Below are 21,272 nucleotides of genomic sequence, written 5' to 3'. Positions count from 1 at the left end.
AAAAAAATCAATTTTTTAGGCGTTTAGGAGTTCACTGTGAAAACTTTAATATAATATAATATATCAGAATACTTTGTGGGTACAGCTTGTGCCCTTATTAAGTTTGGGACAACTGACCCTTGTTATCAGAAAAAACTTGATAGTCACTTGCTAGTTATGTCATGATCCTTTCTGATATCATTGCAGACAAAAGTTACCAAGTTTACCAGCTTTAACTTAGTATGTGACTATCTATCTATTCACCATTGTAAGTACAGTGATGTAAATTTTTTTTAAAAGTCAATATTTATTTTTTCATCATAATTGACAGCATGCCACATATGCTGAACAAAAGTTGTACTGAACCAAGCACAACGTTTAAAGACAAATGCTTTATAACTGACACCACCGCCACAACTAAAGTATTAGCATAATTCAAAAAGCAGAGAAACAAAACAAGAGAAAAATACATCAACCACAAAAATGACATGACTGTGTATTTAGAAAATATGAAAAAAAATATTTATTATATATCTTCCGAGTGCTGGGAAAGAAAAAGACAACACAAAAGCACTAAATAAAGAACAATAGAAATGTGAAATTACGCTATGTCAAAATATATTCTGATCTGAAATCTGATACTGATTTATGGATCTGTTGTGCTTAATTTAACATCATTACAGTTAGCAACTCCCCACAGATTAGAACTTACAAAGAGTTGAGGTACTTTGTTGTGCAGATTGTGGGACAGTTTATCAGACCTCAGGAAAGTAAACAGTGCAATTATGAGCCCGTATGAAACCACAGTTGATTATATACAAACACAGGTGATACACACAATGGCTCTGTTCCAAAAACTATGCAGGTATTTCAAGACATCATAGGCAAATCACATGAGGAAAATGTTGGTCCTACTGCAAATAGCTACTTAAGCTTAATGCAGTACCAAAAATTTTACCCAATATTTGGGTTAGTTGTAAATAAATAAAGCAAATATTTTTGGAATATATTTTACAAGGAAATGCTATTTCAGTCTTTCTAAAATTAATCCACAATTAATATCACAGATATATCACAAACAACACAACAAATAATGGTTGCACAAGTCAAAACTCAATATATTGCCTCAAAAATGATCCATATAAATTTCTTTAAGGTAGCTGCTTATGTAGACAGTATACAGCATGGAAGCCCACTAGGTTTTGGATTAGAGCCTATGTGTTCCTGAACCTCCCTGGTGTGTCTTTTACTTCTTCTTTCTCTGTTTTCCGGTCTTTATTTCTCCGTGTCTCTACCTGTCCGTGCCAAGACAAACCTGCTAAAGCTGGTGATTGAAGCACAGCTCTGACTCCAGTAAACCACAGGTGCTGAACTCTTTTGGCAAGTCATAAAACATCATATGCATGTTTTGTGCTGTCAGTGAGCTCTTTCATTTCATTTTCTTTTTTTCTACCCCTTCTCCTTCCTGACCACACGATTCATTCTGCTATGTTATGAGGGGGAGACATCCAGAGTGTCTTTCATGAAATCAGTCATCTGCAAACTCTGAGGTCCCGCTGTGCCAGCTGAGGGGACCCGCCCTCCATACATCCTCCAGCCCAAAATGCCAATCCTCCAGCTGTCAATCAAAGCCACATTAAAGCAGCGTGACGTCACACAGCTGAGCGTTCTATGGCCCGGGGCAAAACGAAACAAACTTCCATTGCCACTTTGAACAGTTTAACAATGTGTCATTGTGTGGATAATCCCTGGGCTGTGGATAAGTGTATTATATTTTGATTTTACAATAAGCATGTGTAAAAACATTGTGATACTTACTATTGTGTTTGTACAAGAGTAAGTAACACACACACACACACACACACACACATTTCAACATATTTAGCAGTGTTTGCTTAAGCAGGCTATTTGTTTGTTCTACAGATTTTAATTATACCTCAAACTGTGCAGCTTGCGTTATATTACATTTGTAAGCACCTTGAATTTCACAATTTTTTTTCAAAAATATAAATCCTCAAAACGTACATTGAAGAAACGACATGAATCATATCTAGAGACAGTTGTTTTGGCTCGACCCAGTAAGCAACTCCCCAAAAACATCCTAGCAATGTACTAAAAATGCTCATCAACTGCACAGCATCACAATCACTCCAAAAAATAATAATAAAATATAATTGTAATTTTATGAAATATTACATTTAATCATATCTAAGCAATGGCAGCAAAAGGTCACTGATTACTCCACATTTCTAACTTAGGTCATTAGATGGAGTACACTATAAATTAAACTTTAACAAATAAAAACAAATCATGTGAAGTATACATAACATACTGTATGTTATTTTTAAATTTAACTTTTAATGTCTTTGTGGGCTCATTTTAATTTAAATCACATTAAAGCATGTAAGTCACTGGTAAAAGGAATGTCTTCATGTGACATTATTCAATAATGTTAAAAGAATTTTGTTCTGAACATTATTCCCCTGGCTGCCATCATCTCAAATTTCATCTTTAATTGCTCTTTATTTTTGCAGCATTGAGCATTCAGCAGAAGTCTGCTTCCCCCTCCTGGTTGTTCTCAAGAAACAGTTCACAGAACACCAGAAGCTGCAAGCTGGATTTCATTTTGTTTTATGATGCAGCCGAACGGGGAGCATTTGATGTTGAGTATTTGTAAAGTTCCATCTAAAAGTCTTAAAGAAAAGACAGGGGTTATCAGCAGAGCTCTAGAGGTTCATATGACATATGGCAGGTGTCTATGCAGAGAGAATGTTATTGTGTTGTGTTCTGGTGAATGAATCCATGTCCACGAGTCCCTTAGTGCCAAGAGACTACAACAACACAGAGCATCTTTCAGAAAACTCACTGGTGGTTTGGCGACTAGGTTAGTGGTTAGTGGTTTAAGATCCTCAATATTTTCAAGCACTGATGGAGACTTATCAGCAATGAAGGCACTGCATTTTTTTTATTTTTTTTACAGTAAGATTAAAGTAAACTCTCATACAATCCAGCACTTTTAAATTAAAAATGTATTTACATATAATTGTATTTATTTATATTTAAAAATATATATTTTTTGCAGTATGAGTACCTTTGAAATGAAGGGGAAAATCATAATAGTCTGTATTGCACCAGGAAAAATGTCAATCTAGATTTCTCAGAAAAAGTATTTCATTGTTGTCTAGGATATGCTGTCATTTTCTCTTTTGATCAAAAAGACATAAAATATACATTAAGTCAATACAGTCCATCTTAGAAGAGCCATATCAACACGGCCGAGCTTTCCTGTTTGAGTGAGCGCTGACCTCAAATAGTTAAGAGTAAGAGAGAAGGACAGAGAGAGAGACAGGCTCGCAAAAAAGAAAAAAGTGAGAGCAGAAGCCCAGCAGATCAAAGAAAACAACATGAGAGAGGATATGAGCGCTTTGAGAAGTAATATTGGGCCGATACCATCTGTTTCCCAAGTCATGCAGCAGGATTCAGACAAGCACAGGAAGAGGACAACAGAGACGGCCCTTTAGCCCTGGATAACACAGGCAAAATGGCTTATTAAGAAACTTACAATTTAATATGAGATTGGGCAACATTAAAGGGTTCATTCTGCAAAGGACCTTTCTCCCCAGTTGTTGAGAAGAGAAGCGTTATATAACAAATACATTTGAGGATTATTTCATAAAAGGGGCACCAGTGTAATTTCTCCTTTGGTATTTTCAATTTTGAAGGTGGCACAGTAAGAATGGCCGGAGATGTATGAGGTGATTTCACTCTTCATGTGGGAAAGTGAGTTAGAGACGAGGAGAGGAGCCGCTGCTCTGACCGTACGCTCCAAATCTTTTATTAGTAGCTGTATTGTGGAGAAACAAACTATATAGATTCTACACTTAATTTGGTCTCTTTTTTTTTTCTTTCTTTTTTGTATGTTCAGGAAACATAGTAATTCTCTAGTCTCCATAATAAAAGGTATACTAAAATAAAATAATAATAATACACACACACACATACATACTGTATATACCTGTATGTCTAAAAATCATCATGTTTATGTTAATAATATCTTAATATGTCATGCCTTTTAGCTACATTCAGCAGATTAGAGCTGAGACTTAAAAAAAATACACTGCATATTCAAGATTTAACATTCTGTTATACATGCAGTATGTGAGAACATGGCGCATAAACGCCCAGCTTTTTGCATAATATATAACTATACAACTTTATCTGCATTCACAATGTGCATTCACATTATTATACATACTTTACAGCAAATCTCAACTGCATGATTGCTTGTATACATCCTACAATTTTAACTGTTGGCCATCAGCTATAACCTGCTAAATGGGACTGCAAGAGGATTTTTCTGTAAAGCTGCTTTGAAACTATTTTTATTGTGAAAAGTGCTATACAAATAAATTTGACTTGACTTCCATTGTTAGGTGAACTATTCCTTTAAAACATTAGTGTTTTCCTTAATAATGTCTTGCTCGTCACATTTGTTGCAGACTCATCCATGATCCCAACAGTCTTTAGGTCATCTGAATTCTAATCAGAACCATGCACAGAATCACTCAACCATTCAACGTTCCCAGAAGATCCTACTGATTTTCTGTGCTATACAGGCCTCATTGGATCCAGATTTCAGTCTTTGAAAAGCCACCGCATTTCCTTCCGCGTGCAATGTTTTATTTATTACTGGTTATTTGATCTGGTCTGAGACCATTATGGGAATATGTACCTTTCCAAATAATCAATAAATAGCCATTTTATTATTTAGAAGGATCTGGTGTGAAGGGCTGCAAAAAGTAAAAGTCATTACACAAATCCGTCATTGTTGATAAATGAGATCACTTGTAAAGTTAGATGGGTGGCATGCATGTGGATGGTTCTGTGCATTGCTGAATACTATTAGCGGGCAGTAAATATTGCACAGGCCTCTCCACGGGACTATGATTCGGCAAATGGGCGGCATAGAAAGGGCAGTAAATTCGGAGATTAATTAACCCGTTGAATTCTGGATATTTCCAGGTCTCCGTTCTGGTGACCTGTGGACGTAAATGGGACGAGCCTGTCCTCGGCAGAGAGCGGAGAGTGAGGGCTCTCGTACGGAAGAATGAGTTATTAAGAGAATTTTTTGAATAGATGGAAAAATTGTAGCCTGGCTATTTAGTGTCATAAAGTGCAGCCAAGCCAGTGCAGGGGCTCCTCGGGACAGGAGGCAATAGCATTCCAATCAAATCTCAGACGGATGAGAGATGGGCCTGTCCACTCTGAATTTTTATATTGTGGAAGGGGCTGGAAAGAAATAATGCCGTCCGTGAGTGAATTAACCTCTCGCGGTGGATGGAAAGGCCGCTGTCATCTATAGGGGAAGCAGAGGAAATGAATGGGCGGAACAGAGGCTGGGCGAACTGGGGGGAGGGGTGGATAGGATCATAACCCTTCGCCAGAGATGGACCGTCCGTGGCTGTGGCTCGGTCACATCATGGGTTGTGGACGAGGGTGAGTATGTAGTGTGCTGCTTGAGCTTTTTGTTGATATCTAAAGGTCTGATCAAAATCACTTTGCTTGATTTTTGCATGACATTCAATCACATGCATGCAAAACAAGGATGTAAATACACCAAACACACTCTCCTGTCAGTCTGGACAAACAGGTTATACAATTCAACCAGGAAAACCTTAGCAGAACGCACGTTGTGTGTATATATATATATATATATATTATTATCAATGAAACCAACACAAGCAATAAAGAAGGTATGACATTATTATTTGTTCATCTGCTTTATTGACAAAAGAGATATTTCGTTGTCCTTATTTCAGAGATCTACGAGAATCATTCAGAAAATCATGAGTCAAATATTTTCTTATGACGGATTTCTGCCTGAGTGGATTTTCTGGTTTTACGTCCCAATTTGCATGCTTATATACTATGCATTAAAAGTGTGTGCTTCTTTGGTGATGGGAAAGTAGGCTACATCCCTCTGGGTGTGTGGAAAGATAGTGCATCAGCGCTTTGATATACTACCAGACCATTGCATCTAGATAACACAGAACTCCTTGTAACATGTGCTTGAATGTTAGCTTTAGCATCTAGCGAATGTCCAACCAGTGAATGGCATTACCTTAAAATGCATTACTTGATGTTAATATAAATTTTAAAAACTTGTGTGGCAACCTTAGCCTTACATTGAGGTAAATATTAACAAGAAAATATGCAAGGATGGAAGATTCACCAAAAAAGTATATTATCCAGGCACATTTACATTCAGTGTGCAATTTGGAATGCATAACCATTTTCTGGGTTATAAGCACAGCTGACCCAGACAGCACCACCCATAAGAAAATTCACTACAAATAAAACCAAAAAAACATAGATCATATAGTTAAACCATGGCAAAACTAACCATATTTTAGCCATGGTATTTGAAGTAAAACTGGTTAAACAAATGGTAAACAATACCCCAAAAATGAATATGTGCTTATGATGTTTATGATGAATTATAATATAAATCCCCTTTATTGACTCCTAATTAATAATGCATTGTTGTTTTATTATTATTTATTTTGCTTATCCACAGTCACAGTTCAGCAACAGCCAGAAAACAGCCCTCTCCAAAGAAAGAAAGAAAGAACAGATTTATCACAATATAAATCAGTTTTCATTCTTTCTTCGTTATATTGCTCTCCAACCTCAAATCTGTCAGTGCAGTAGGCCTAACTCTTTTTTTCTTTTTATTATATTTTTAAATGTCAGTCATATTACAGCCAATGAACATAACAATAGTCATTCCAACATATTGTATAGAAAAATATTGAACATAGACTACAACATATAGAATATGAGAATATACAGTCAATTTTTTATACAAAAAAATTAAATGAATAAATACTGTGAGTTCACACTGACACGTGTGTGTTCAGTGACGCGAGTCTTGAGGTCAGAGTTCACCGGAAGCTTTCGGGAGACAGAACAACACAAAAACCTTTAGAATCATCATATAGTTTGCACGTTGACATACATCTTTATGGATGAAGGGTTTGTTTTGTGTTCCGTTTGATTGTATCGATGTAAGAATGTCTGTATCACCTTGAGACGAGCGCTTAAAACTGACTTTAAACCCGGAAGTGGAGCAGAGCAGCAGGTGTTAGCTTAGCCGCTAACACTCTTTATCTCTTCTAAATCGCATATCTCACGCTCATTCTGCACGATAAAGTCACAGATTGAGCCTGTCATGCGTGTCAGTGCTGAGACGCGTGGTTTATCAGGGTGTCAGCTGGGTGAGATCAGTGTGATGCACTCCTCTGGCTGTCAGATACTCCTCACTCTCATCTGATCAATGTGAATCTCATTAAACTGCTCAGTTACTCTGATCTGATCTGAGTCATTCGGGTAAGATTCTTCTTTTCTCATAATTCAGTACACTGAATGCACAGACATTAACAAATTATACCAGTACCGTGTTATGACATTTTGGATATTTTTTAGCTCAGTATATACACATCACTCAGTACCATGGTGTATATTAAATGCGATACAGTTAATACACTTAATATAAGGGGATTTTTCCCCTCATCTAAATGTGTGTTGTGTTTGGGAGTTTAAGTGAGCGACAACAGAAATAAAGGCTTTGTTTTGCATTATAAGCATGAAAAGTTCCATTTGAAAAGCGTTTCTCATTTTATGACAATGTTTTCAGCAACATATCATAATTACTACAGTAAACTTACTGTTACTGCATCAAAACTGCTGCAAAGTAATAAATTGATCATAAATTAAGCAAAATGACTGACAGGTGAATCCACATACATAGATTTATATTAGTAACAATAACTTGCTTTAACAAGACATATTTGGTGCAAACTATCCAAGTCATGATGTACTAAATACTGTTTACTGGTCCAAGATTCTACTTCATTTCAACTTCGAGTACAAACATTTATGAGACCTATACATTTAGAGCTCAGCTTTAAAGCAGTAAATTTCATTTTTCACCCAAAAATGAAATTTACTCATCCTCAGGCCATCCAAGATGGGTGCCGTTGGAATGAGTATGGAGAAGAAAAAAAAAATTGGTATAAGTTAATGGCTACCATCATCTATTTGGTTACCCACATTCTATGAAATATTTTATTAGTAGACAGTGAATTTAAAATATGTACAGATTGTGGATTAATTGTTTTGAATTTCAGGAGCCTGAAGACATGAGTGGTAAATTTGGGCTTGGGAATTACAGCTCGAGGAAGCACGTCTCCATATCTGTGCCCTCATCCGCAGAGGTCATGTCACCTCATATCAAATCTGTGGAGGAGCTCAGAGTGCTGGGCATCAACCTGAGCAGCTTCAACACACCAACACAGTTCTTCATCTGTGTGGCCGGCGTCTTCCTCTTTTACCTCATCTACGGCTACCTGCAGGTGACATTCTGTCCCATTGCTCCATTTGTGATCGTTGACTTTATATTTGTGTCTGCAGTGATGCTAAACTTGTGTTTTCCTTCGTGGCATTGCTAACTTGTGAATCTCTGTGTTTTCAGGAGCTGATATTCTCAGTGGAGGGATTTAAGCCATTTGGCTGGTATCTGACGTTAGTGCAGTTTGGATTTTACTCCTTGTTTGGTTTAGTGGAGTTGCAGCTTACTCAGGATAAAAGGAGGAGGTAATTTTTGGGGCTGTTGACAAATTAAAAAATTATAGAAAACCGTCGCTCTGGGTTTTGCAACCAGCTGCAGTATTACTGATACCTCTATTAAATGGACTTTATATTAAATTTCTGGGGATAAAATTTTATTTTATTAGTAATTGCAGAACTTTAAAGTTATACCAACTTTCAATCACCTTTTTTTATTAAAACTAGTATTCACAACATGGAAAAAAAATAAGAACACAAGTTAATAGAATATTTATTCTTATTTATTTTTTTCAGGATACCATGCAAAACCTACACGATCATCGCATTTTTAACAGTTGGGACCATGGGCCTATCCAACACTTCTTTAGGATACTTGAACTACCCGACACAAGTCATATTTAAGTGCTGCAAACTCATTCCTGTCATGATCGGAGGAGTTTTTATACAAGGTACATCAGAACATATGCTAGATTGTTAGTCTTTCAGTGTCTTCCCATTCAATGCAAACTGAAAATGTGACTAACGATATTTGTTGTTAGAAAAATGTATATCAAACTAATGCTGTTCGTTTAAACATTTTAATACAAAAAACAACCGTTTTAAACATTTATAATAAGAAATGTTTCTTGAGCACCAAATCAGCATATTAGAATGATTTCTGAAGGATCATGTGACAAAATGAAATGGCCAGTTCTTTCATTGGCCACTGTTGTTGTGGAGTCTTTCACTATTCTTATGCACTAACTGGATTGGAGTTTTGATATCCTGAACAAGAAAGAATGAAACCAGCTCAACAGCTCTTCCCTCTCTTTTTATGGGGATATTTTGATTAGTTGTTTTGTTTTTCTCTGGCATCATGGACCTTGCGTCCCCTGAGGCAGGTGCGTAAGATCAGCGGGACATTGGTTGAGGATGCGCTCAAGATGTCAACCCATCAAAGCTGGACTGAATCAAAGTGATGCACAGCAACCTGCTGCATCACCTTCAACCCCACGGCTACTACCTGTTTGAGAACACACTTCGGCCTTTCTTGCTTCTTTTTTCTCGGTCTTTGTATTTTCACGTCCAACCTCAAACTCCTTCTCCTCACATGCTTGCTTGTGATGAGTTGAAGAATCCAGCAGAAAAAGACAAAAACTCCATCTTTCTCTTCGTTATTACACCCACGTTGAACTTGTTCAAAGATCTTTGTAAAGCCAACCTGCAGCCAGTGTCAAACCTGCAGCCAGAACTCAAAGGACCCGGTCGATAAGACCCTCAGTTTAGCAGAAGATCAGATGCATGTTTATGCGGCTTTTGTGATGTGTTTGAGTTGATCCATGTCAGAGTTTCTTGGTTTGATAGAGCTTGTTGATGTTATATGTTTTAGGGAAACGCTACAATGCTGCAGACGTGTCTGCTGCTCTCTGCATGAGTCTCGGTCTGATCTGGTTTACACTGGCAGACAGCAAGATTGCCCCAAACTTCAATGTAACAGGTATAGGACTGCTTCTTCTTCAGTCTATTGACTGAGAAACAGGCTTTGCTCCAAAATCTAGTCAACTGTCTTGCTAAGAATAATCTACTGTCTGCATAAGAAGAATGTTTAAAAATGGAATGTAATTTGAATTGTATTCTTGTGTTTGTTTCTAGGGGTAATTCTTGTATCTCTGGCACTCTGTGCGGATGCAGCTATTGGAAATGTGCAGGAAAAAGCCATGAAACTTCATAACGGAACCAATTCCGAGATGGTACAAATGATTTAGAATTAAAACCATCATAATAGGGTTTCTCTCTCTTGTGTGCAAGAATATTATTCAATTTTGTCCATGTGTTGCAGGTTTTATATTCCTATTCTATTGGTTTTGTGTATATTTTGCTGGGACTGCTGTCTGTTGGGGGGCTTGGACCTGCTCTTTCCTTCTGCTCTCAGGTGGGTTTTAACACACACATATTTTACAGTAAAATACACATTCATTTTGAATTAAAAAATGTCCACATATTGTAATAATTTTGTAAAAACATTTTTCAGTTTTTACACCCTTCCTCTGACACTTAGAATTGACCAGGGTGTTTTTGATGCTGTACCCTTAAGATTTATGTTATGTAAATAAAATCTGTTGTGACTGGTTTGCTATGCATACAAACCCGATTATATAATTTGCAAACCCGTCCCAACTTTTTTGGAATCGGGTTTGTAGTTCACACTATCAATTAGGATCAGACATAAACAATATTTCCCCCGGAATTGATTTCCAGGGGTATTGTTGGCCTTCTTATTGGCAATGTTTATGAATTATTAAATGTATCTGTTGTCTTTTATGTCATACGTATACCTACATTTAACCAATTAATTTAATAAGAAAACTACCAATTTTATTTGATTACTAATAACATTTTTATTAACATCAACAAAATGTATGTTTACATACAGAAGCTGACTTGGCACGTTTATTTACAACTAAATGTAACGTCCATTCTACACTTTTCATTAATTTTCAAATTTCACTTCAATCACGACAGTCATAATAAATGTAATTGTCCAGGGGCAATGCCCCACCTGTCTTGAATTAGGGGAGCATTTTTATTCATTTTCAAGAAAGCAAATTACAAATAATAGGACAAAAACAGCATATCAAATCATTATCGTGAAATTTTAGTCATATGGTCTAAGTTGTACTATAAAATATTTATTTTTTTTGTTAATTGTTTGTTTGTTTTTTACAGTGCAGTAGTATTATTACAATAGTAGTATTTCTCATTTTACTTTTTAATTTTTTATTGAATAATCACAATAAATAATAAAATGATTTATCGGTTTTATTAAATGCTTGATTTTTACTGTATTGTGGTTTTATTACAGTATAATGCTCATATTTATTTATTATTATTAAATGTTTGATTTTTCCTGTGCGGTGGTATTATTACAATAGCAATATAATTTTCATATTTGTTTATTAATCAAATATATAAATAATGTAAATATCAAAATAATTACAGTTTTGTTTATAGTTATTTTGGCTCTCTCAAAAACAGTAGAAATATGGCCCTAGCAGCAACATAATTTTAATATTTACTGGTTCATATTAACTTACCTAAATGAGAACTATAACCACAAAACTGTCATACAAATCTAAACATAATGTTTACACAAGACTCATTCATTTCAAAGGATCAGGATCTAGAAGTTTTACATGACATGAGCCTTCAAATCACTGTATTTGTTTATGTATGTTTTACTCACTCAGCATCCAGTGACGACATACGGTTATGCATTCTTATTTTCACTGACGGGATATTTTGGCATTTCATTCGTCCTGGCTCTGATAAAACTGTTTGGAGCACTGGTTGCTGTCACAGGTAAGAAAAGCCCTCTCTTTTGAAAGTATTTTTGGGATGGTCATTCAAATTTTGTGAATAAAAATACAAAGTGAATTAATGGCCTAACTTTCCTTTTTTTCTCTCTCTCTTTTTTTTTTCTCTTCCCAGTGACTACGGGAAGGAAAGCCATGACTATTGTGTTGTCATTTCTGTTCTTTTCAAAACCTTTCACTTTCCAGTAAGTGAACCAGAATCTCTGCTTTCATAACATACTGTGGTGTATTTCCAAACAAAACAATTGCTGAACAAATAATGTAGGATGAGATTTGATTTTATCCATCAGGATTTGATTGGGTCAGTTTTAATATCATGTTAAGTGTTGAAAATACTTATGACATATTTCTGTTTTGCTGAGAGTGACGTTCACTGGTTCTTTCGCAGGTACATCTGGGGTGGTCTTCTGGTGGTGTTTGGCATCTTACTTAATGTTTACAGTAAAAACAATGACAAACTGAAACTCCCCTCCTTAGCAGAGCTAAGAAAACGAGTGCTCAGCGGGAGGAAGGTGCGTCTGCTGTCTCAGGACGTGTAGGAGGATGAACTTGAAAATTGAATTGGGCTTCTCCTACGTCCTACATCGGCTGATGCTCAGGTGTGGTTTGGTGTCCGAGATGGGGCAGATGACCACACAGAGTCGAATCGGCGCACATGGAGCGTGGGGATCTGTTTGAATCAAAGGGACCGTAAACTAAAGCCAAAAAAGCAAAGATTTGCACTGTACAAAGGTGGAGACTGAAGGTGGAAACGGTTTCAGTAGAATTTTTTTTTTTTTTTACAAATCATGTCCAAATGAATGTCGCCCTGATGGGAGCCAGTGATATTTTAAATTAATACATTTCAACTGCATGTGCCGTGAAACCACGGCAACAGTTACCGTACAAGTCAGGACTGTATTTTTTGAGTTAACTGCAATTGCACAGGTGAAAAGAATTCAATGATTTAGTCTGTTTAAAGGGCTGACATTCGGAAAAGGATCGACTTAGCTGCCATATTCGCTAACCGTTCGTTTGGTGAAAGGGTGGCTGTTTTTACATTAAAAACAAACTGGGAAGTTGATTCAGACAGTCTGGAGTATTTTCATGAATAATGGCGTCTCTTATCCATTGGCTCCAGCATGGAGAGTTGAAAGGCTGCCAAGCACTTCCTCAGATGTTTGGCCCTGCGATCGCCCAGAGCCTGTTTGATTAGTAATCCTGGAATAAGATAGCACCAGAAAGAAAACAAACACTGTGCACAGGGCTTGGCTTTAGACCTAATTTAGTTGAGCAGAGCATCACACATGCGTGCGTGTGTGTGTTTGTGTGCTCGCAAATGGGGTTTGTTCGTGTTTGTGTGTGCCAAGTGTGCGACACTTTCAAAGCCTCAGGGAAATGATTATTGTGTAGTTGTTGCCACCCTTTCCCTTAGAGACACTGCCAGTTATAAAACACTGCATTAGCACAGATACACAAAAGGACTAGCTGCTGTCTGACTCCTTTGGATTTCCTGAGCAGAAAGTCATTACATTTTTATAACTGACCATACTAACTTATCACAAAGCTTGAAATGTTACAAAATCAGAATTTTTTTATGAGCTTTTTAAATAATTAAAACATATTTTGATGTAACAATATATACTTTTAAAATATTTAAATATAAAAAAAAGTTATCCTAAAAAAAAATGAAAACATGTTTATCAGGAAATCTTTTTGAAGCAGTCATTATTGTGACTATATTTGTTATAAAGAGGGGCAGAAATGATTGCAACTCTAAACAAGCTCTTATGGGTTAATTCACACAAAAATGACAATTTTGTCATTCTGATGACATTGTTTTACACACTAATGTTCTAATTCTAAATCCATGTTTTAAACTTTTATGCGGAATGCAAAATCATGTTTCGCAGAGTGTCCAAGCTGTTCATTTCTGTTCAGTTAAAGCTTCTAGTGATCAAAGGCCATTTTCTCTAAAGTTGACATGATTTCATGGTTGTTTTGTCATATGAGATATTCATGTTTCTATGTCCAACTAGGATCTGTACTGCCTAGAGGTGTTGCCAAGATGGCTGCTGTGTGAACTGACTTGAAATTTAGTCATGCTGCCCACTTTTTCTGATGAGGGTCATCAGCACTGGAGATGAACATCTGTGAGAACATCTTTCCTCGTTTTCATCCGCTGATGTCCAGCTGGCAGTGGAGCTTCTCCGGGTCATTCTATAGTACTGCAGCTGAATCTGTCTCTGAATTATGTGTTTCAATCAGCAGTCTAATGATGACAACCACAATAATGTTAAAATGCTAAATTATACAGTAGAATTAGTATTTCACGAAGCTGACTTGTTTCATATCAGCCGATTCTTCAAATCAACTCATCTAGGGTTGTTTAAGGTAGAACAAACTAAATTTCATCCAGTATTCTTCAACCTGAAAAGTATAAACTAGATGTATGCTTGTATTGCCTTTATGTGGTCCTGTGAGTAAGAAAGAGAAAACTTTTACATTAAAAGTTAAACATTTGAAAATCAGTTAGAAACTGGAAGGGAGTTGTTTCTTTTCTTCATTTTTAAATCAAAACGCATTTTAAATGCAGTCTGTTTGTCAAAGATAGATTGTGTCTGAAGTGTTTTTGTCTTGTGTTTAGATCATAATGTGTTAAGAAGCCCCAGCTGAGCGCAGCTAAAAGAACAATTTATCTTATGAAGAGAAACACTAGCACATTGAACAATGCTCCATTAAGGCTCCCTTAAAGTGTGAGTTTCATTCATCAAATAAAGTATTTGACCCTATACACAGTGGTTCAGTTTTTTGCATTGGGTCCAACATGGTGCCAAAATAGTTTGTAAAACAAAAACACAAAATTAAACATTTAAATGTATTCAAATTGCCATGAACCACTTTGGCCCAACGATAATTTTGTATATGCATAAAGTTGGATTTTGCTCTCCCTTCAAAGCACAATTATAGAATTATTTGCATTTCATTATTTGCATTTAGCATTGTTTTTCTCCCCTGCCATCCCTGTCAGAACAAGACCTGCAAATACTAAACAAATGCACTGAAATGAGCATTTTCATGTCAGCCAGTTTGCATTGGGTGTGTTTATATATAGCCTGTATACAAGTGTTTTCTCTCTACCTTTCTATCTTCTGTTGCTCTTTTGCTCTCGCATAAACTGAGACGTCCGCCCAACTCTTATTAATGTTTCGGCTCTACCTGGGTTCAGTGACCTCTGTCCCCCTCCGCTGGCCTCCCTTCATAAATAATGGGGGATGTCTGCAGCTCATCACCTCAGTAAATAGGCTGCCGTATAACTCCATATAACTGCCCCAGCCACAATAGCCCAGCAGGTCCCGCTGGCAGCCCATCCATTACCAAAGGGCCATGGCTGTATCGTCCTTGGGCTGGGGCCGGACTGGGCCAGCCGGGTGAGAGAGAGAGGCTTTGAGCTTGTAAAAAAAGGATAAAGGGGGTGGTAGGGTGGAAATGGACTAAAGTAGGTCACAGGACTGCTTCAGAACTGAAAGTAAGTGGGGTAGCAGTGTGTGATGTCAACACAGTTAAAGTGCATCAAACCTGAGAGATAGAGATGAGTCAGATTTTTTGAGACGGGATGGAGACATTAATTTAAATCAGTAATTAACTACTTTAATTACTTGGTGTCAAAATAGTAATAGAAATATGTTTTGATCAGACCAATGTCTCAGTATGTATATATATATATAGTGCTGTCAAACGGTTAATCACAATTAATTGCATCCAAAATAAAAGTTTTTGTGTGTATATATTTAAGAAAAACTTTACGTTTATATATATAATATAAATTATTAAAATAAATATATAGCTACTATATATATATATATATACAATTTTGAATGGTAGTATATTATATATTCAAATGTATCAAGTTGGCTCTTTGTATTATACAAGTACAGTGCATATAATCATATTCTCTCCTTCAAGAAATCATGTTCATTATAGTTTTGTTTTGAAAAGATTGTTGGATCCTGCTTTAGACTGTACAAACTATATGAGTTGAAATAAAAATATGCTATTAATAACTATTAATAAAAAAAGAAAACAAGCCAAATCTATGTCATAACAGTTCTCCCATTGGTTTTAGATACGTATAAATTAATTGCTTTAAATTCAATGTATATTAGAAACTTTTCTAGAAAAACTGACTCCCATCACAACAACTGTAAATATGCATCTCATGAATGTCTTTAGTGTGTGTGTGTGTGTGTGTGTGTGTGTGTGAGCAAGACAATATTCACATGATGTATCTCCCAGATTTGCCGTGTCAGCAGCAGCGTTACAGGAATGATCTGCACACACTTCACTCCTGACAGGACTCAAAGTGCCAGAGCCGGGAGAATATTCTGCTCTCTCTCACTGAGAGGAATTCTTAATAATAAATATCGCACTAATAATGAATGGACCAGTGGCTGCAGTTGTCTTGAGGGCATAATATCTAATTTCCTCTCTCTGTTTCATATCTCCACTCCTTCATGTCAGTACAGTCAGTCATTAAAGCAGCGCAGGTCTGTATCGCTCTTATTTATTTTTCAAATCAGTGTGTAAATCTGAGCCAGGCCCTTGTTACAGATGAGTTCCAATAAATTATGACAGACCGACCGACAAATCCAGAATTTCAAACAGTGCTCTGCCACGCGGGGCGGCTGATGCTCAACTTGGCTAGAAAATCCTTCATAACACTTCAATTATATTCTCTCTAAATGAATCGTGATGCATCTAATATTCTCTTAGCACACTGGAATCAAGGACATGTGGAAAAGCTTTACACTATCAGAAAGAGGACAATATCTGTTCATGTTTAGCAGAGATTGGAGGCTTTGAAGAAATTTGGTTTCATATTTAGTTGTTGTATAAAGAGTATCTAAATTGTCAAATTTGTCTCAGCGATATGTATACAACTGATCCTAAATTTACTATAATTTATAGAAACAAATCCAGTACAATTTTATATATAACACTGACGTTTTAATATAATTACATAAACAATACAATACATGAAGGTAGGTACTGTACTTAATTCTGGTCCTTAAGGCAATTTTGCATAATATTCATAATTTTGAATGTGGTTTAACCACATTTGATAATGGTAACTACAGGTAAAACCATACATGGGTCTTCATTACCATGCTGGATGGAAATGCTGTTTTTATTAAACATACTATGGTTTTGTATGAAATAGATTATGAAATGTAGTAGCACAACGACATATAGAAAGTACAGTAAATATAACTGACATATGCTGTAGGTCCTTAAATAGGTGATAATAAAATAATTTAAATATCCTTTATGTTCCTCATTTCATCCTTTTATGGTATGGGAAACATCTGCATAAATATTCCTTAAACATTGCTACTTTTCTGCTTCACTGAAAATAACAACAGCATATAGTTTAGAAAAAAACACAAGGATGAGTTTTCGACAGAATTTAGATTTTCAGTAGAGCTATTCCTTTGAGAAAGTTTTAGATAACTGAATCCACAAAGGCATGACGCACATGTGCAAAAAGAGCACAACAAACTCAGAGAAAAGTGGGAAAATCGAATCTCAAGCTTTGTTGACCCTCACAAGCTCATCTGCCATCTCGCATTGTGCTGTTCCTGACGGTGTGGAGTAAAGTCCTCTCCTGGGCAGATCACCACACATGTGCGTTTAAGCAAGCCTGATACCTGAGCACGGAAATGGCCACCATCAACATGGAACATGTTGCTATCAGAGCCCATAACATCAGTGCTCACCTCTAGCCTGACACAGCCTGACACGCATATGTGCCGCAGCAGGGTTAGCGCTTGCTGAGGCCGAGCTCATCAGACAGCACATTACAGACAGATACAACAAAGCAGGCACGGAGGAACGTGAAGATGTATGTTGTTAGAGAAGCAGAAGAAATGATGATAAACAAATGGCAACAGCAGCGCTGGTGTGCACAGAGTTTACTGTTAGCACAGATTTGCCCTGACAGCGCATGTAAACAAAGCAGAGGCCCAGCGAGGCCGAAAGACACTATAGTATACTGAAACAAACCACACAGCCTTCACAGAACAGTTTTAAATCCTTTTTTTAAATAGTGAATTGAGTTAGTTCACCCAAAAACAAAAATGTAATTTATTGTCCAGCAAATGTAATTTCTGTCATTTACTTATTTTCTCACCCTCATGTTACTCCAAACCTACAGCTATGGAAAAAATACTATGGAAAGAGGCTACTTAAAAAAATTCAGTTTCTCTGGATTTACTGGATTTACTAGGTGGTGTCAGAGAGTCACCGCAGTCTCCACTAACGACACTCACCAGATCCCAATCCCCTGATTTCTGATCACTGCCACCTGCCAGCACTATATCCCTGCACTCCTCCCGTTCACTCACTGGCTGTGTCCAAATTCAGGGTCTGCATCCTTCGGAGTACTCATTTGAAGGATGTTACGTCACAGCGCCGCGACGAAGGCTGTCCAAATTCGTAGGATCCTTCAAATGCGGCCCACAAATACGTCCTCCTTTTCCCCGAATTGGAAGGATGGGTGTGGTGGATCCTTTCCCGTCCTACCTATCCCATAATTCTTTTCGGCAGAGCGTAATGGCGGACGAAGCGAGCGGTAGCGGAGTGGGAGAGGAGTTTCTCTGACAAAACAAGCTAAAGTTTATGCTTCGGCTCAATGAATTTGTAGGAGAAATTAGTAGAATACTTAAAAACAAATAAAAATAGGCTATAATGGCTTACCTGGATGTGACTGTCTTGTAGTCTGATATAAAAAAACTCTCCGACAACGAGCAAAGAAAGTATTTAATTTATTTAATTGCTTTATTTCTTCCAAAATAATTAAAATGAGGAGAATAACTCTTTGTTTGTCCATTTTCCCGCTTCTTGCTTGGCGCTGTCACGGTTGCTAGGCGACAGGTTATGAGCAACGGGTAAGGGAGGGAACTGAAAGAAGGGTAGGCTGTCCAAATTCACAAACACCGACTTCCGGGTTTTGCGGACGTCGGAGGATCCCTCCTCCTTCAACCGGGTAGGAAGGATCCTAAGGAGGATGCAGACCCTGAATTTGGACACACCCACTGTCTGGTCTCAAACTTCCCATGTTGACTAATCTGACCCACTTACCTTTTGTCTACTTACCAGTTGCTCCAGTGTTCCTATCCCTGTTCTCCACCGTCTCTACGCTCCACTGTTACCTCCGGATCCCCTGGAAAAGGAAAAAGGACATTCACACTCAGATAAGCCCCTAGAGACATTCCCATTCCCCGCCTGCTCACCTGGACATTCTGCTCATCTCATTCCCCTCTGCTGCTACTCAATAAACCTGTTGATTGTATTGCACGTACCCCTGTGTCTATCTGCTGACAGGTGGGTTTGAATAAAATGTTTTATTCTATAGAGGTCTGATAACATTTCTTCCACTTTTCTTCCATTTCTTCCAAAAAAAAATATTGTCATATTGATTTCTTAACTCTTCTGAATTTAACATTGGTATTGTTTTGTCTGAAAATGAATATAGCCAAACATGTCTTAAAGTATGGCCTTTTTTTTTTTTTTTGACCAATTGTCATTTAATGGAAAAGTTTCTAAATTACAACATTTTTATTTAAAAATTGGAAAACATTTTATCAGTAGTTTACAGAATAAGACAAAAAAATATAAATATTTTACTCAAACACTATTCATCACAAATCCAGATACATTTTTCAAGTGGTCTCTTATTTTTATTTATTTGTTTGTTTATTCATTTATTTATTTTTTCCACAGCTGTAGATTTCTGTATATATCTGTGAATATATATATATATATATATATATATATATATATATATATATATATATATATATATATATATGAAGATTTCAGATGCAAAAGCCTCTAAGTGCTTAAAAAAAGTATTCTCCTAAAGTGAGCATTTTTCTTAGGCTTGTGTAGGTTAAGTAATTTCACTTTAATGGCAATGAATTGGTTCTTTTCAGTTATTTATCCACCTTAAATCGTTCATATGCATATTCTAAATGCATATTGTATTTGTTCTCAAGTCATGCAAGAATCAGTGGTGTTTGGCCTCTGACAACCAACATAGCACAACATGACTTTAACTATTTTCTTTTGCAGTAATGTAAAAAATTTTTTTTAAATTAAAATAAAAAACATCCAGTCAAAAAATTTAGATACAAAACGTATCTAGAATTGTTCTAGGTCAGTCAAATAAACAACAAATGCCATATGTATTGCTGATTTATTATCCGCCATCGCAGCCATGCATGTTATAAAAATCTTTCTTTATAAGTTCTGTTATATAACAAACCACCTTGGTATAATATAAGGCCAAGGAATCGCTTTAATAAGAAATAGCAAATAATCTGGTTGTCTTCAGCGGCGAACGGAAAGCAATTTAACGCATCAGTGGTGGTTGGCTATTAATTTGCGTAGAGATGGAGAGGGGACTCTGGGAGCAAGGATTCAAGGGACAACACGGCTGCTTTATGTTTCATTCCGACTGCAAACAAGCAATGTGCACGCACAGTCTTTTTTTTAATTATAGAGCCATTTCTCCACAATGTAAATGCTAGCATGGGAGAGGTATATTATGGTGAATTAATAAAAAGCTCTAAGATAGGGGCCCATATGGCCTGTCCTTGGGGCATAGCATCAATAATGGCTGCCCTCGGGCTGGTTTGCACGCAGCGCCTCCGACTGAATGTGAAATATGTGTATACAGTAATTGGTTACAAAGATTGTGCCCCCCCGCTTCCTCCTCAATACCTTTATCTGAGAGACGAGGTGTTCATGCTATCGGACTGCCTTTATTTTCCCCCCACGTCATCACCATTACATCATTAGACTTAGAATTTTGTTCATTGACATAGACCAGAATTCAGTTTGAGCTATTCCATGAACAGGAAGACATCAGATAATCCTGAACATCGGCCAGATGATGGGGGCCGGAATAGAAGGAATATAATTGTTTTGAAAAGTAAATGTTTGGTCATAGCCAATGAAGTCAAGATTTTTCCCCCCTTTTCCATAAAAAAAATCCAATAAAATACACAATGCCCATGAGGTGAACTGATATAAACACTGCTTATAAATTACTGACAACAAAAATACACTACAGCAGATTCTAAACCTTCTCAGACGAAAATGTCATTGATCAGACAATGCTCTTTCATAGCTCATGAGAGTTAAAATAATTCTCACGTTCCATTTTAGTATGTTCGGAAGCGTGTTGCATTCACTTGAGGAAAAAAAAAATCTACTCTGTTTTTCTGAATTAACGAGTTAATTATCTCAGAATTACGAGATAATTTTTCA

General features: G+C 36.7%; 1 protein-coding gene across 3 annotated transcripts; it reads left to right on the top strand.

The window, feature by feature from the left end:
- Nucleotides 1-6,897: 6,897 nt before the first annotated feature.
- Nucleotides 6,898-14,731, top strand: slc35b3 (solute carrier family 35 member B3). Of its 3 annotated transcripts, XM_079406989.1 has the most exons (11): nt 6,898-7,368; nt 7,999-8,051; nt 8,169-8,393; nt 8,513-8,634; nt 8,902-9,056; nt 9,977-10,084; nt 10,240-10,337; nt 10,427-10,519; nt 11,835-11,946; nt 12,076-12,145; nt 12,349-14,457. In XM_079406989.1, exons 3-11 carry the CDS (start codon nt 8,181-8,183, stop codon nt 12,497-12,499), a joined length of 1,122 nt encoding a protein of 373 aa, XP_079263115.1. In that variant the 5' UTR covers nt 6,898-7,368; nt 7,999-8,051; nt 8,169-8,180; the 3' UTR covers nt 12,500-14,457. The 3 variants fall into 3 exon arrangements, with proteins under 3 accessions (XP_079263115.1, XP_079263114.1, XP_079263116.1); XM_079406988.1 differs by lacking the exon at nt 7,999-8,051 and having other exon boundaries at nt 6,904-7,368; nt 12,349-14,731; XM_079406990.1 differs by lacking the exon at nt 7,999-8,051 and having other exon boundaries at nt 6,913-7,368; nt 8,513-8,562.
- Nucleotides 14,732-21,272: the final 6,541 nt, after the last annotated feature.

Source organism: Barbus barbus (assembly GCF_936440315.1).
Source record: "Barbus barbus genome assembly, chromosome: 44".
Lineage (NCBI taxonomy): Eukaryota > Metazoa > Chordata > Actinopteri > Cypriniformes > Cyprinidae > Barbus > Barbus barbus.
The sequence above is the reverse complement of the archived record's forward strand: the minus strand, read 5'-3'. Positions and strand labels throughout refer to the sequence as shown.